Below are 17,841 nucleotides of genomic sequence, written 5' to 3'. Positions count from 1 at the left end.
CAAATATCTTTATGTTATCAGTGTTGTAATAAACTGATTGACAAGTTGAAGAAGTCCTTTGGTTCTGTTTGCTTGCTTGCTTGCTTGCTTGTTTTAATCTTATTTGAATGAGGATTTTGCCTGAGTATATATGTATGTGTACTGCATACATGTCTGGTACCCACCGAGGTCAGAAAAGTATATTGGAGCTCATGAAAGTGGAATCACAGATAATTGTGAGCCACCGTGTGAGTGGGAGAACTGGACATGGGCTCTCTGCAAAAGCAGCAGGTGCTCTTAACTGCTGAACCATTTCTCATCCCCACCACCCTTTCAATCATACTCAGAGCTGACATGTTATCATTGTGTGTACTGTTTGCCCTCAACGCTCGTCAACTCTGACCCCTCACATGTGAAATTTCTTCTGAGAAGATGCCCACTTGTCCTGATTTGACTAAAATGGTTGTTTGTCTTTTCTTTTTCTGAGTGTCACCTGTTAACTCTATAAGCTGTGGTGAGCACAGCTGTCTCCTTTATGAGCTGTACAGCCTATCATCTGTCCAGGGGTGCTTGGTAACATGTGCTTTCTCAGATTTGATGCATTCTTCCTGGCCTTTGAACTCTATAAACATATGATGCCTACATTTGAGCTACCTGGTTATTTCTCTGTTGTTTGCAACAGTCTATTTTAGAGACTTTTAAAATCTAACATATTATGGAATCCTGCTCCATGGCTTTTGGGAAGACCATTATAAATCCTTAAGTTATCAAGTTTGTATATAGAATTTTTAAAGGGAAACTTGTATAATGAAACTTTTTCTGATGATTACTGACCTAAAAGGTTAATTACTTAAAGCAAAGTAAATGAATTCTTGATAACTACAGTCTGAATAACCTTACAGTGTTGTCACATGTGCTTCATAAAGAATTGTGCATATCTGTGTACCTTTTAATCATCTAGTTTGTAACCTTGAAAACTTGATTGTTTATAATTCCTTGTGTGATATCACCCTATCACATAGCCTGCACAGTAGGCCATGGTTATAATTTATTATATGTAAGAGCAAGTCTTCCAAGAGATTATAATTAATTTCTTTCACCTGACTTAATTTGTAAGCTGATTTTTATTGCTTTGTTTTGTACACAAGCAGATTATCATGACATTAGCAGAGGATTTGCTGTGTTCCGCTGCTCAAAACAGTCGCCTGTCACTTCAACGCACACAAGCCGGATGGCTATTGATTTCTGCTCTCATGACACTAGGTAACAGTTCTTGGAGGGTTTCCATAATAATGAAATAAATAAATGAATCCTAGCAGCTTCTAAAGGACATGAGTGGTAATTTTTGTTTTGGGTACTGTTACAAATTCAAGGCATATTATGTATTTGTATGTTTCAAACCCATGCAGTCATTGTTCCTTTTGACCCTTGTCTTTAGCAAGCTGAAGGCCCTGCAGTTTGTTCACATGCCCTGTCAATGTAGCCCTGGCATTCTTTGGTGTTGGCATCTTAAAGTGCCCTAGGTGTTGTTGTTCTCAAAGCTTGCAGGCAGCTGCTACTTTTTTTTTTTTTACCAAGTCTTAATTCTTTTATTTTTAGTTATTTTATGTTGGTGTGTGATATGGGTGTGATGGTGTGTATATCTTTAAACTGAGCAGTTGGAAGGCAGAGGCAGGCAAATCTCTGTGAGTTTGAGGCCAACTTGGTCTACAGAGCAACTTCCAGGACAGCCAGAGTTACATAGAGAAACCCTGTCTTAAAAAGACAAAAAATGCAAAATACCAAATAACAACAACAACAATAACAATTGCACAGCAGACACTGAAACAATACCGACCTCAAGCCAGTGCTGCTGCCTATATGTATCTTTACGTCTCAGAAGCTGTCCTATGAGGGAAATACTGTTACTTCTCTTACCAAAAGTGAGGAAACTAAGGACAAAAAGTTGTTATTCACCCAAGTTTACATATCTAAGTGGGCAGAACCAGAATTCGCCTACTCAGGCCTTTCCCACGAGTTTCCCTGAAAGCCTGCTGCAATTCCCCATGCTGCAAAGTTCGGAGAAAGGCATGCAGTGAAGGCAATGCACACCACAGCCGAATTTGAGAGAATTCTGTTTGGGAAGAAAAGCTGAGCTTTAGTGTTTATGCTTCTTGGGATATTTTTTTTTTTTGTATTTTTTAAATGATAATATTATCATTGTATATTGCCTTTTAATTTTTTTACTTTATTTATTGTTGTGAGGGAGTGCACATCTGTGGAAATCAGAAAGCAGCTTTTTCGAGTTGGTCCTGGGGAACAGAGGTCTTGTGTTGTTGTATAGCAAGCACCTTTACCTGCCGAGCTGTCTCCCCAGCCTGCTACATTGCCTTTTATTGCTTCTGACTTTTGACCTGGAACAAGTTGCTATCAGATGTTAACAGTGAGAAGCTTGGATTGTGGTTCACACCTGTCATCTTAACACTGGGAGGCAAAAGCAGGGGGATCATGAGTTCCAGGCCAGCCTGAGCTCCAAAGTGTACCTCAGAGAACAGGCAGGCTAGAGAGATGGCTCAGCAGCTCAAAAGCATTTTGTTCTCAGCACCCACACAATAGTTCACAACTAGTTAAAACTGCCTTAGGGTTTTTGTTGCTGTGCTAATACTGTGACCAAGAACAACTTGGGGAGGAAAGGGTTTCTTTCAGTTTATAGTTTGTAAGAAACTGATGCTGAGGCCATGGAGGAGTGCTACTTACTGTCTCAGCCTGCTTTCTTAAGCACTCAGGACCACCCATCTAACCAATCATCAGTCAAGAAAATGCACCACAGGGTTGGGGATTTAGCTCAGTGGTAGAGCGCTTGCCTAGCAAGCTAAATGCCCTGGGTTCCGTACCCAGCTCAAAAAAAAAAAAAAAAAAAAAAAAAAAAAAAAAAAAAAAAAAAAGAAAGAGAAAAAGAAAAAAAAAAAGAAAAAGAAAAGAAAATGCACCACAGGCTTGGCCACAAGCCAGGCTGGTGGGAGCATGTTTTCAGTTGCGTTCCTTCCCAAATGACTACCTTGTGTCAAGTTGACAAAACTAGCCAGTGTACTCCAGTTGTATTGGATCTGATCTCTACAGACACCACACTCTGACACGGTGACATCACACTCTTACACGGTGACATCACACTCTTACACGGTGCACATACATACATATAAGCAAAGCACTCACACACAGTAAAGTAAGTCTTTTTAAAAAACCGAAGTAGTCAAAGTTAAGGGCCAGACGTGCTGCTGTAAACCTCTAATAGTAGCATTTGGAGGAATGAGGCAAAGGAGTTATGGGGCTGGAGAGATGGCTTAGCCTTTGACAGCACACAAGGACTGCTCTTGCAGAGGACCTGAGCTTGCTTTCTTGCTCCCGTAGTCAGTACTCGTAACTCTGGCTTTAAGAATGCAACAATCTCTTCTAGCTTCCTTGGGCAACTTCACTTATATGCATACCCAAACACAGACACACCTATGTGCACATAACTAAAAAGTAAAATAAAAGTTATTCTAGAGAGGATTGCCATAGCAATTGTACCTTCCATTTATGTACACTGAAATTCATTCTATCACAGGAGACACAGTAGCTAGAAGCTGACACCCCAACTCAGGCTTTGCTGTTCAGGTCCTGTTTCTGTTTCTGTCCTGCAACACTTAACAGCCATTCATTTGAAACCAGAAGATACAAAACATTGCAGTTGTGAATTAAACTATTTTCATCTTAAGAGAGACATACCTGCTTCCTAGCTGAGCTTTAAAGACTCACGTTAGGTTGTCTTTGCAGGTCCTGCAGTAGTCAGTCATCACCTCCCTCGCGTTCTGCTGCTGTGGAAGTGTGTCTTTCCTGTGTCTCCTAAAGATCTAGAAACAGAACGAAGCCGAGGCGATTCGTTTACCTGGCAGGTAACCCTGGAAGGCCGAGCCGGTGCTCTCTGTGGTAGGTTGACTGCCATCTCTCTTCTCCCTGGCCTTCCTTCACACTTTGTATGTCCTGTGGGTTTCATGTAGTGCAAGGGGACAGGGATCTGAATGGCGTCTCCATACCTGAATGTAGCCAGTTAGCTGATGATAGCTCTGAGTGTGGTACTGAGCCTCGTCTGAGAGCTGCATCTGTAGACTGAGAGCTGCGTGTGTCATTAGATCCAGGCCAGGTGGAAACCGACAAGACTGCTTGAGGTAAATATCCATCCTCTCTTCAGAAATAGTGAGAATATGATTTAACTAGCCCTGGAGATGTGTGCTTCCCAGTAGGTATGTGTGACGGTGTATGTAGGCTAGACAGTACTTTCTCACTATTAGTTTGAACTAGGAAAAATAGATTTCTTAGAAAGAACAGGGAGCACATGCTTGTTTTGTTTATCCAATGAATTTTACCCTTAAAAAGAAAACAATTTAATTTCAACCTGACACTCAGTCTAAACTATTTATTTTACTCTTCTTTGAAGCAGTCTCAGTTGTTTGAATAACTGTAAACACCCTCCCTAGCTAGAGTCTGCATGTTTCTGCAGAATTAGTGAGAAATTGGAGGACTTGGAAGTCTAAGCTGTTTTTTTTTTTTAAGATTTATTTTTATTTATGTGTATGTGACAATCTCTCTCTCTCTCTCTCTCTCTCTCTCTCTCTCTCTGTGTGTGTGTGTGTGTGTGTGTGTGTGTGTGTGTGTGTGTGTGTGTGTGTGTGTGTGTACCAGTGGAGGTCAGAAGAGGGGTCAGATCCCCCTTGCTCTGCAATCAAAGTGAGATGGTGCTAGGAACCAGACATGGATCCTAACCAATCCACAATCTTAACCAATGAAACATCTCTTTAAACCCTGATTTCTTTTTTCCTTTGTTTCTTTTCTTTCTTGTTTTAAATTTGAGATAGTAGTCTTATTATGTAGCTCTGGCTGTCGTAGAACTCGCTGTGTAGACCAGGCTGTCCTTGAACTCACAGAGATCTGCTGCCTCTCGATTACCCAACTTTGATTTCTTTTTCATTTTTAAACTTCTGATCTCAAGGGCTAAGTACAACCCAGGGCAACAGCATTTTGTTAACTTATTAGTCTCTTAGCAATCCCAGGAAATTCTTGAAAAATATAATTAAAGATGGAAGATACTAGCTTCCTTTTTAAATCATTAGAATTTCAAAACATTTTTTTGTTTTGCACACTTCTCTGTAACATTGCTGATGCTATACATAACTGAATGTTCTTGCCTCATGACCAGTGACACTGTACAGGGAGTAAGTGTCTGTTCTTGTTTCCAGCTGTCAAGAGTTTCATTTCCCACTGTGGTGATCTCCTAACTGAGGAAGTCATCCAGCGTCTCCTGCCGCCGCTTCCCTGCGCTGTGGATCTGCTGACTCAGTAAGGACCCGTTGTTCAGACTGTAGAATTGTCTAAGAGCACTTACCTCTTTATAATTCCTTAGATATACTGATAAGGCAAGCCCAATACAGCTGATTCCTTTTGCAGAGAAAGGCAATCATTTAGATATGTGACTTTTCTTCTTTTTTTTTAGGCTAGAGAAAATGCATATTAAAAGGGAAGGAAAATTACTTGGTGAATAATGTACCTTTCATACAGACAGTTTTAACAAGAAATTAAATCCTAAGCCTGCTAACCTTTGCAGGTATGCATTGTATTGGTCTGTTAGTGTTGTTCTTTGTTCCTAAGAACTAGATACTTGTTAACACATACAGGTTTTTGTGTGTTCATAGTTCTTATAGGTTGATTTACCATCTGTCTGATAAAACACAGGAAAAAGCCAATACTTTTATATTGTGTGTGTCTGTCTGTGTGTGTGTATCTGTGTGTGTGTATCTGTGTGTGTGTCTGTGTGTGTCTGTGTGTGTCTGTGTGCGTGTGTGTGTGTGTCTGTGTGAGTGTCTGTGTGTGTGCGTGTGTGTGCATGTGCGTGTGTGTGTGTGTGTGTGTGTGTGTGTGTGTGTGTGTGTGTGTGTGTGTGTAACTTACAATTATAAGCACTGATTTCCAAATTAAGGTGTAGAGGACATCCTTCTTTCAAAAGGTCGTTTATGATGAGCCACTTTATGTATAAAGAGCAATGCATTTGAGGTATAGCCTGTAGATGTGATAACAGAAGGACCCCATTGAGTCAAGCATGGCTAGAGCATTGGCTACAGACATTAAGGCCACAGTAAATACTTTAAATTTTATAGGTTCTCAGATCTGCATTGAAATTGCTTGGCTCTTACAGCTCAGAAGGAATCATTCACAGTGTTGGGCGGGTAAACGGCTGTGGCTATGTTCCAGCACTTGACTGACTGAGTGGACTTGTCTTGTTTAACACTGAACTAGGGCACAAGGGAAAGACATGCCTTCGTCCTGACAGCTTTCTCCTTTAGGTTGTCTGTCCTTCTAAGTTGACTTAAAAGACCTTTTACATATATTGTCACATCTTTTTTGGTTAGTGTTGGAATTTTGGGGAGAGGGAAGGGATGTTTTGGTTTTTTGTTTGGTTGATTTTGTTTTCAAACAGTCACTCTATGTAGACCAGGCTGTCCTAGAACTCTGTGTATCCAGGTTGACCTTGAACTCACAGAGATCCACCTACCTTTCCTCTCAAGTGCTGGAATTCGAGGTGCTTGCCACCACTCTCAGTCTTCGTTTGGTGTATTTTTGCTTTGATTTTCTTATAGTTTGAGTTTTATCTTTTATGTTTGCATCTTTAATCCATCTTAAGTTGATTTTTCTACTAGAATGAGATAGAAGTCCGTCTTTGTACTGCTGACACAAAACCACAGAAGAGGTGATTCATACACAGAAATGTATGTATACTGTTCTGCAGACTGGGAGTCAAGGTGCTAGCAAAATGATGTCTGCTAAGAGCCTGGTGCCCATCTCCAACATGGCACCTTATTTTTCCATCTTTTGGAGAGGGTGAATTGTTTGTCCTTATGTGGCAGAAGAGACACAGAGACAAAAGGGAACCAAACTGCCTTTGTCAAACAATTTTATCAAATCATTAATCATTCATGAGGGCAAAGGTAAAATGGCCCATCCTTCCAACAGTATTGACAGTAAGTTTTATTAATTTACTTCTTTGAGTTTAATGGATAGATAGCATTTAATGAACTACCTCTGTATAGCTTCAAGCCATCAGCATATATTTAATCTTCCCTCGTGTCTTCTACTGAAGAATTTGGAGCCAGAAGTGCTGAGGCATGATATCATTACAGGGAAGTAGAGATTGATGGATCTCTGAATTCAAACCAGCCCGATCTACATAGATAACATAGCTAGTTCTTGGCAAGCCAAGGCTATATGGTAAGGTCCTGCCTCGAAACAAAACAAAACAAAAACGAACAAAAAACTTAGGGGAAACAATTGAACTTTGCAGGTTGTTGGCTATGGCACACACTTTAATCCCAGAACTCAGAGGCAGCCAACATTCAAGGCCAGCCTGGTCTGCACAGTGATTTTTAGGGCAGTCAAGGCTGTAAACACAGAGAAACCCTGTCTCTCTCAAAGAGAAAACATGGGCTTCACCATGAGGCTGCTCTGGATCTTCCTCTCCTGTGGACTCTTGCAGAAGTCTGGTCAACAGTAGAGCGCCCTCCCTCCCTACCTCCCTCCCTCCCTGTTTTATCCTTGTCTGCGCACCTACCAGCTCTCACAGTTATTGAGGTTAGTGGCAGAAGCTATGAACGGCATAGTAGCTTCCTCAAAGTCACCTGACTAAAACTTGTCAAAATTACTCTAGCGACACAAGACACTAGCATCAAGCCCGGCACCTGGATGCTCCTGGGTGTTTGCAGATGTGGTTGGCACATTCGCAGCCAAGAGAGACAGGAATTAAATAAGTGTTCAAACACATGAGTTTTCAGGGACAAAACTTCAAACCAGACCGAGACCCATTTCATGTTTCTTTCATGTTGGAAACTCACCCTAGTCTTGTACCCTGCTTTCACAGTCTGACGTCAGTCATCCCTAAACATGACTGGTGTGTCCTGTGCCCTCATTGCTGCCCTTCAGCCTGCTTGCCTGTCTCTGTGCCAACACTGGTCTTTAAAGTGCACTGTACTCAGAGCAAGCACTTCGACGATGTTTTTAGCATTCTTGTACTTTGGATCTTATCGTGTTGAATTTTTGTTTGTAACTGAATCTATACCTAAATTTAAAGAAAATTTAAATTTTTATAATACTATGAACATGATTTTCTCTGTTATCAAGGTATCTTATAAGATAAAGATGTTTTACTTTTAAAAACACAGTTTGCAGGTACTGTATTTTTGTTGTGGTGGTTATTAAATACATGGTGTGTGGTGTATATGATCTCTTCATTGCTACTCTGTAAGAACGTAACCCATCCCTTCTCCAGCCACCCTGTTAGATGCTTCTATGTTAAAATGTAATGTGCAGTACAGGAAAGAAGCCTCAGAGGCATCTTTGCTGCATAAGCGAGTGTAAGAACCAGACTTTGGATCCTCTGAGCCCAGTTTAAAGCTAGGCAGGCACAGGACTGCCTGTAATCCCAACACTCAGGAGGCAGAGATGGGGGACTCCTGGAACAAGCCATCTAGTCAGACTGTCTGGAACTGGCAAGCATCAGACATGCTTCAGTGAGTACAGCATGATGTCAAAAAACAATTATAATCAGCCTAGGTCTCGACATACTCATGTATGCATATCCAGGTGTACCCCCGCATGTGCTAACACACATGGACACACAATTCCATTGTAGAGCTAGATGTTTTTCTCCTCACAGTCTTTATTTATTCATATTCTTTCTGTCTTTATTCTGTAAGTGCATTTTATAGGTACATAGAGGCTGGTTTTAGTAAAGCACTCCTATAACTCCAGCACATGGGGGGCAAAGTAATCAATACAAACTTAACACCAACATGGGCTACAAAGAAAGTTGCAGGTCATCCTGGGCTACGTAGTTGAGATTCTGTCTCAAAAAAGCATACAAATGGGATAGAGACCGCTTAGTGGTTAAAAGCACTAGCTGCTCCTCCTCAGGGCCCTGGTTCAGTTCCCAGCACCCACATGGCAGCTCCCGGCCACTGTAACTCCAGTTCCTGATGCCTCCATAAGTACCAGGCATGTGCACCGGGTACAGAGGCCACACACACACATACACACACACACACACACACACACACACACACACACACACACACACACACACAAATCCTTTTTAAAAATTAAAAAGACAAAGCAAAGCATAGAAACAAAACCACTGCATAGAATTCACGCACAGTGCACGTGCGTATAGTCTCAGCTCCCCAGGAGGTTGAGACTAGAGCGCTGTTTGCTTCAAGCCTGGGCAACAGACCACTCACCTCTTCTTTAAAAGCCAGACATGAGGAACAGACACCTGTAATCCCAACACTCGGAAAGTGGAGAGGGCCGGGTACACATCTGAAGCAGCTTAGAGCCTCTCAAAAAATAAACCCACAAGAATCCTGAGGAGAAGGCCTTCAGGGGTCACTTCTGATATTTTATTCTCAGCAGTGATAGTTTCTGTAGACCTTTTAAAGTTTGTGCTCTGTTAGACCATGGGTTTTGTTTGATTGATTGATTGATTGATTGGTTGATATGAGAAGATTTTTATGTGTGTCAGATTGTTTAATTGCTATATTTTAAGAAATGTATTGATCAGTTTTATAAACTTCTTGATATGATTTTGTTGTGGGTTTCTTTATGTATATTCATAGGTGAGACTGTTCTGTTTCTTTTTTTCTCACACTTTCTCATGAAGCATTGAAACTATTAACCTCACGGAATAAAGTTTCATCAAGGAGAGTATCTGCATGGTTGGAGTGATCTGCTATGTGAAACTTTCTGAGAGACCATGTTTGAAATTTCTATGATTTTTTTTTAATAATACAAAGTCCATTTCTTTGTTTCTAACTTTGTAAGGTCTGTTTGGGGGATGTTCTCTGTTTTTGTTTTTTTTTTCTGTTTATGTAAAATTTGGCAAGTAAATTTTTCCAAGAGTTTTCCTAATGCAGCTTTATTTTCAGATGTTTTACATGAAATTGTCCTTTTTAGTCTTCTAAACTCTTACCCGTAAAGCATGCTGTAGCCTCGTGTCTGTCGTCTGAAGACGTCTCCGTTATGCTTTCTCTTGTCTTTCCTGTGAGTCACACTGAGGACTGTGCCAGACTCTTCCAGAAAAATAGCCTTGTTCATGTTGAAGTTTGTTTTACTTTTCATTCTCTTTTTCTTAAATTTTCATTCTTTTTTTTAAAACCTTAAACTAACTGTCCAGCTCATAGAGTTTGTAGATGAACATTTGTTGCACTTTGTCTGTCCTTAACTTGCTGTGGTTTGCTCTGTAATGGAGGCGTCACACACGCCACCGTCACGCTACCTTTGCAGGCTCTTTGCCTGTCAGTTGACAGCCTGCCGAGCTCCACCTTGATTTTGAGCTTACCTGTTTCTTCCTGTAAGACTTTCTTTAGCTTTTTATATTCTAAAATAACTTACTTATATAGATATATAGGAGTTTAGAATTATACTTTCTTGATTAATTGAATGAATTTGATAAACAATTGAACGAATTTGCAAAGATCCAGAACCATAACCCCTTCTAAGGAGCCCCCACACTTTTGTCCTTACCTTACATGGGTGCCTAAGGTCTTTATGTTGGCATTTGTCTATCTGCTCTGAATCAGCTCAGGTTTTGTGTTATGCTTTTTAATTTTTTGTATTATTTGTGTGTGAGAGTAGACATCAGAGGGCAACTTTTGGGAAACCAAGTTCTGTCCTTTCACCATGGGGTGACAGGACCACACGCAGGGATTAGATTTATGTTGTCAGAGTTAACCAACTGCTTCCTCTTGCTGACTACACGCCCTGCCCCCGCCACACACACACACACACACACACACACACACACACACACACACACACACACACACACTTCCAGTTAATGTTAATTTGCCTTTGTTGATGCAGAGTGTTTGACCTTAAAAAGTCCCTTTCTCAGGCTTAATTATGCAACTTGTGTACTTTTATCTGTACTATGTACATTTATTTCCCTGTATTTTTGTAGATGGGCTAATTAGAAACTAACCTTTGCCTCTCATAGAAGTAAAAAACAATAAAAATTATTTCCTGGATTCTCATTTTAATTTACTCACCTCAGTTTACAGAAACAAGCGATACTCCTCTGGACTAAACTTTATGTATTTAAGCCAAGTAAATGATGTAGAGTTCTAAAAATATAATTAATAATTTTAACAAGGGGGCTGGAGAGATGGCTCAGTGGTTAAGAGCGCCGACTGCTCTTCCAGAGGTCATGAGTTCAATTCCCAGCAACCACATGGTGGTTCACAACCATCTGTAATGGGATCCGATGCCCTCCTCTGGTGTATCTGAAGACAGCTACAGTGTACTTGTATATGATAAATAAATAAATCTTTAAAAAAAAATAAATAAATAATTTTAACAAGTACAAATACGAAGGGAGTACTTTTCATATGTTAGCTATAATTTTCTGATCTAGCTTTAAAGAAACACAGAAGTATCATGAATTAGCTTAGCTTCCATAACTAAAATATTCTATGTGGGATTTTGAAATTGGTTTATCACGATTATCAAGCTGAAGTTTGTAAAAATAGAACCAGTATTAATTTTACTTTATTTATTTATCGAATTAATTTTTTATCTAATAGATTTTTGGTTTTGGCAAAAGTAACTTTTGAAATTTTATACTGAGTATAAAGTAAGGTTTCAGTTATAATATTACTTAGTGACAGTTAAGTGAAAATTGACTTTACAGTTTCACTTTATGAAGAATGTTAGAAAAATATTATTGTTGTTTTGTTTGATTGATTGGTTTGTTGGATTGCAGTGCCAGGAATGAAACCCAGGCCTCGTGTAGTAGGCAAGTGCTCTACCCCAGCCTCATGCCCAGAATCGCCTTAGACTTATGATCCCACCTTACTTTAAAAACCCAAATTATCACTAATGTTGATTAGCTTATGTTATATGTCAACCTTCATAGAACATACACACTTAAGATACACTGTTTCTTTTGTTTCAAGGCTCTCTTCAATACTAAAAACATATGGAAGTTCTTTGAAAACACCGTCAGTAGTTTATAGACAGAGACTTTATGAACTACTGATTTTATTACCTCCTGAGACCTATAAAGGTATGTGCCTTAGAACAAAATGTCTTGTTGTTTGTGACCAGTTTGGTATTGAAAATCAATAGTTGTTTGCTAAGTCAGTGAATAGCAGTGATCACTTAGTGCCTTTTTTCTTAGGTGTTAGAATCCTGTCTCAATGCTGGGGCTCACTGTTTATACTAAACACAACGCACTTTTATAAACCTAATTGTTTGACAAGTATGGCAACAAACACCTGTAGTTCTAGTCCTTTGGAGACTGAGGCAGGAGGATTGTTAGTTTGAGACCAACCTGGACTACATAATGAGTTCCAAGCTAGTGTGAATTGCATCATACAACCCTGCCGCTAAAGGAAGATGACAGGGAGTCTAGTTCTTGTATCTTTTCATATCCTGCTTACATCCCTCTTGGGGAAAGCACAAACAAGTCACAGAACTTCCAGGGGTTTCTGTTACAGATTTTATAGTGCAAATCTATTATAAATATGACTTCCTAGCCTCTTTGGAGAATGCTATTTCTCACACACATTCCTTCCCTTCTATATTATATTCCTAACGCTACCAATGCCAAGGTGGCTACTGCTGAGCCACCAGAGTAGAACTGATTTTACAAAGTTTATGAGGCTAAGTTTTGCTCTCATTAGGTACAAAAAAAGACTTTGGATTAGTGGAATTCTGCAGTGAATAAGGTTACTCCTTGTAGGGATGAGGTGTGGGTGGCACATGCCTTTAATCCTCCCGCAGGGCAGAGGCAGATGTACCTTCAAGGCCAGGCTGCTTTACAAAGCTAGTTCCAGGACAGCCAGGGCTACACAGAGAAACCCTGTTTGGAGTGGGCAAGTGGTAAAGATAAGATTACATTTTTTTTTGACAATTTTGTTTAGCCCAAGCTGTCTTTGGACTTGCTGTGTACCTGAGGATGACCTTGAACTCTTGTCCCCGTCACACACACCCCACCCCCGACTCCACTTGTTTCCTGTGTGCTAGGATCACAGGTTTTAGCCATTGTGACTGATGTAAAATGTGGTTTTTAAGATAATATGTTGCTGCTCTAAATAATTAAAGCCGTTTACTCTAGGAGTTAAAATTTGGCATTTGTATTCTCTGGGACTTCTGTTTTTTAATAAATTAAACTGTGTTATGATGCATGGTATGTCCTGTACTCCCTATGAGACTACATATTTTGCTCATCTCCTTCTGCACATTAAAGTAATATAACATGTCACATTAATTCCAAATATTAATATCCAGCATGTCCCGTCTTTTGTAATTGTGTGAATGACCGTGTTCCCACTGACTCTTGTTGGTTCATGTATGTGCTGACCAGAGAGTTCACTGTCACCATGTGGTATATATGTCCTTGGAAAGAACTGCAAAGTATTTTGGCACCATTAGTCAGGAGCCTTCAGTTGACTGACTGCTACATGTTAAGTACTGCTCAAAAAGATAGTGTATAGCAACTACGTCCTTTATCCTGGCATAATGTGATGGTTAGTTACATTCTCTTACTCGGTAAAGGCTCGGAGAGTTTGTAAGTGAACTCAAACTCACATCTAGTAAATAGTGGGATAAATATTGGTGCATGAACTTGTCATCTGAGTTTAGTGGCTGACATTGTAATCCTTGAATCTGTGAGTCTGAGGCAGGATTAGGAAGAGTGTGAGTTCAAGGTCACACTGTGCTACATGATATGACTGTCCTGAAAGAAAACACAAGGTTTGTTTCATGTCGTCCTATCTCTCTGGAGACCTAGAGTCAGCCTCTGCTTAGCTCCAGGTCTGTCTCCCCTGTGCCCTCTGAAAGGGGCCTTGGTGTAGGAGACTAGGGCACTCCCAGGACATCTCAGTGCTGCACAACCTAGAAGCCTAGGCTGCAGCAAAAGCAGCTCGGGTTTGTACTTTACAGTTCATACATTGGAATAAAAATTACAGGGTTTGAGTTTTTAAACATTTAGGGACGCAAGAATATAAACATAGTATATTTTCTGATAAATGATGACATAAGCCTACCTTTAAAGAATTGTAAGGAGAAAGAAAAAAATCTTGATTTTTTTTTTAACTTGTGTTTTCTTAGAATGGAATTTTGGTGATGCAGTTGGGAATAATACACATTTCTATATTTGAAGCAACCTCTAACCTCTAATGTGTTTCTCAGGAAACAGAGTCAGGCCAGAGAGATACCTGACATCAGTGGGTACAGCCACTTGCTTCCAGCCTGGAGCCCTGAGTTTGACCCCAGCTCCACATGCTGGGAAGAGAAAACTGACTCCCAGCATTGTCCTCTGGCCTTCGCACCTGTGCTGTGGCACATGCACACGCTTACACAAACACACACACCAAATAAAATAAAGTGTAATAAAAAATATCCTTTTTAAAATCTGGGTTCCCTATCAGAAAGGGGAACAGAGTGCCAAGAGCTGCAGGTGACTAGAAGGAAACTGTTTTCTAGACACAGGAGGGCAGCGGCACGTGAGTCCACTCTGCTTGTGACAGTGGGCACAGGATCTGCACAGACTCAAGCCAGACAAAACCATAACTAAGAAGAGTAGGGAGGCCCTGAAGCCGCCAGCTGAGGAGCTGTTGGGAACTGACGGCTACCCGGAGAGGAAGAGTTAGTTCTCTTTAAGGCTGTGGCCCCTGGTAGGTTCAGCTCACCCCACTTGATAGCCACACTCATAGGAGTAGGTAGGTAGCACTAAGGATACTCAATGGATTTTTATTTTTAAATAAGGACACAAAGTTGGGTGTGTAGAGTGGAGGGTAGATTCAAGAGAAGATGGAGGAGACAGGTGGACGTATCCTAAGACATTTAAGGAATTCTCCAAGACTTAATTTCTAAAAACTTATTTCTGCTTTTTGTTTTTGTTGTTATTGTTGTTGTTTCAAGACAGAATTCTTATGTGTAACAACCTTGGCTGTCTGCTGGTGGTGGTGGTGGTGGTGGTGGTGGTGGTGGTGGTGGTTTTTTTTTTAAGAAACAAATCCAGGGTCCTAGTATTTCTCTAAAAAAGTAAATCTTAATTTCTCCTCTGTCTTTTTAGAGTCTATCTACTTTTCTAATGTGAATTTTAAAACATTTTTATAATCATTTTTCTATTTTATAAAAATAATTATAGACATTTTTAAGAACTGAAATAAAACATTCTTAAGAACTGAAATAAAATTCTTCATGATTGTTCAGCAAATAATAAGTTTTCCTCAAAGAGTACTTCCGGGCAAACGTGGTGACTCACACATGTAGCCCAGCTTTCCTGAGCTGGGGCAGAAGCTCAACATCAAGGCTAATGCAGGCTAGCAAGACTCGAACTCAGAAAAAAAGGGGAGAGAGAAAGTGACTGGCTTAGTTCTCTGATGGCTGTGGAAGCTTTGAGTTAATTTTTATTTGCCATCTCAGGTTTGATATAGGTAAGTACTTTCTCCAGAATCAGTTAGGCAAGAAATCACTTTAACTGAGAAATATTTCCACTATTTTCACACTTAGCTGTAGCAACAAAAATACTTCTTGCATTGTACTGACAATAAAACATTTACTCAGTGTCATATGATGGTTGTTAAACTCACAAACATTTCTTTAATCAACTCTGATCTGTTGTGTTACGCCCTCATTGACTCTTCTCTAGTCTCTCTGATTCTGTGTGCAAGCTTAATAGTGCTTTTGTTTGCCTCTTTTAGAAAACTACTTTCTACCCTCCTATTATAGTGAAAGTTCTAATATCTGCCTGTCCAGGCAGCACAAACCTATGAGACTGGGTCAGCAGGGTCTGAGTTGGCACAGCCTGCTGTAGACTGTAGTCATGGAAGCCTGAGTGATTAGTGAGACCTACCTCAAAATATAAAGAGGTCGGGGACCGTAATTCAGGTGATAGACGTCTAACCTAGTGCGTGCAGCCCTGTCTCAGCACTGCAGACAGGTGAAAATCTCCCCAGCACCTTAATGTGTGCAGCTCAGCACAGAGGTCTGACAGCATTGAGATCTCTGGCAGTGATGAACTGTTCCCTTTGCTTGTTGACCTTACAATATCTCTTAAAGGGAGCTCTTTCCTAAGTTGTTAATATGTTTTACAACACTTACTATCATTAATACGTTTTTGTTACTAGCGTTATGCTTAGTAGTACAATAAAATTTTTAAAGTTTTAAACATAATCTCATTATCAGAATTTCATGTTTTAAAAATTACGAAGTGCCAAAAATCTGTACAGTGCCCAAATTTCCAGCTGTGTCATAAAATGCTAGCATATGACACAGAACTGCCCATCACCTCTACCTGGGGCTACCTTTAGCTCCACCACCAATTAAAACAGAAAGGATAACACATTTTCAAACTCAGTGGTACCAGAGAACTGTCACCATCAAAAGCTAGACTATCTGTAGTTTTACATATTTATACATATTCATGGATGTTACGTTTATAGTTTATAGAACAGGTAATGTTGTTCTTCAAATGAATTAAATGAAGGAGAACATAAAGAAGATAGATTCAAAGGGACAAGATATATCAACTGGCTACAACATGTAGACCGTATGTAGATCTGGATTCTATCATAGAAACATGTGTAAAATCACATCACACAACTAGAAATTTGGGTACAGAGTACATATTTGATGTTTAGTGATTTTTAAAATAAGAAATTATGATGGTGAGATTATGTTTAAAATGAAACATCTTTAGTGATCACACTTTTGTAGATAGAGTGACACTGTTTTAGATAACTTCAGAGGTGCAGGAAGGATGCTAGATAGGTGTGAGTTAGGATCGTCCAAGCCGGTGCGAGCAGCGCTGAGTGGCTGCTGTGCAGGGGCGTGGTTAGAACACTGGTGTCTCCTTTGAGGCGTCACCTGTTTCATAATGTGTAATATGTTTTACTTTCAGCTCTTTTTAACACCAATTTCTTCTGCCTTCTGCCTTCCTTTTTCCTTTGAGTTGTGATTATGGTATGATGTCCAGGAAGGCATCCAACCAGGTCCTGGGGAGTCTGCAGCCTTGCCAGGCTAGTGTTTCTTTCCGGGTGCTAATGAGTGAGGTAGAAACTTACAGATGCAGGACAAGTGCCGGGCTCCTGCTGAGCTGCATACCCTGCCTTGTTTAGTTGTTTTGTTTTAATACAAGGTCTCTATATAGTCTTGGCTGCCCCAGAGCTTCCTATGTAGACCAGGCCAGCCTTGAACTCAAAGAAAGCCTCCTGTCTTTGACTCCAAGTGCTTAGATTAAAGGCATGCACCACCATGCTCAGTTGGGTGTTCTTGTACTTCATGCCGCTTTATTTTAAACAGTGATAACATGCACTTACTGCTAAAAGGCATCTACTTCACTGCGCCATTTCACCGGCTGTTCTTAGCCTTGGGAGAAGTGGACCCACAAATGAGCTATTCATGTGTAATGCAGTTGCCAAAGATGGGGGATAAAGTCTTATCATACTTTAAACTTGGTCAGTGCAGGCTAGCCCTCAGCCTGAGCTTTCCTCTTATCTCTATCTCTAAGGATAAAAGCTAGTACTAAATTGCTAATTGTTGTTCTTCTCCGACTCAAGGGAACCTCTGTGCTATCCTCAAGGAGGTGGCTGCTGAACTGACTGCCCCTGATTCCCAAGTGGCAGCGTCTGCGTGCTTACTGCCGGCCCTTTGTCATCCAGATGACCTTTTGATATTAAGTCCTTTGCTGCAAGAGACTGACCATAGGTTTATTGAAGAACAGGTATGGTGGTTTTAAAACAATTCTTAAGACTTGTGTCTTGAATGATTATTTACCCCTTATATACTTTTCCCCCATGT

General features: G+C 40.3%; 1 protein-coding gene across 23 annotated transcripts in view; it reads left to right on the top strand.

The window, feature by feature from the left end:
* Nucleotides 1-17,841, top strand: part of Heatr5a (HEAT repeat containing 5A) — a 98,553-nt gene that overhangs the window by 23,768 nt on the left and 56,944 nt on the right. For 14 of the 23 annotated variants that reach the window (XM_087553833.1, XM_087553830.1, XM_087553820.1 and 11 more), the window contains 5 exon segments: nucleotides 1,131-1,242; nucleotides 3,772-3,924; nucleotides 5,232-5,331; nucleotides 11,988-12,097; nucleotides 17,601-17,764. In XM_087553833.1, coding sequence (XP_087409959.1) covers nucleotides 1,131-1,242; nucleotides 3,772-3,924; nucleotides 5,232-5,331; nucleotides 11,988-12,097; nucleotides 17,601-17,764 — 639 coding nt within the window. 23 annotated transcript variants of the gene reach the window in all.

Source organism: Rattus norvegicus, chromosome 6, assembly GCF_021556685.1.
Source record: "Rattus norvegicus strain SHRSP/BbbUtx chromosome 6, alternate assembly SHRSP_T2T, whole genome shotgun sequence".
Lineage (NCBI taxonomy): Eukaryota > Metazoa > Chordata > Mammalia > Rodentia > Muridae > Rattus > Rattus norvegicus.
This window is presented reverse-complemented; position numbering and strand designations above follow the sequence as displayed.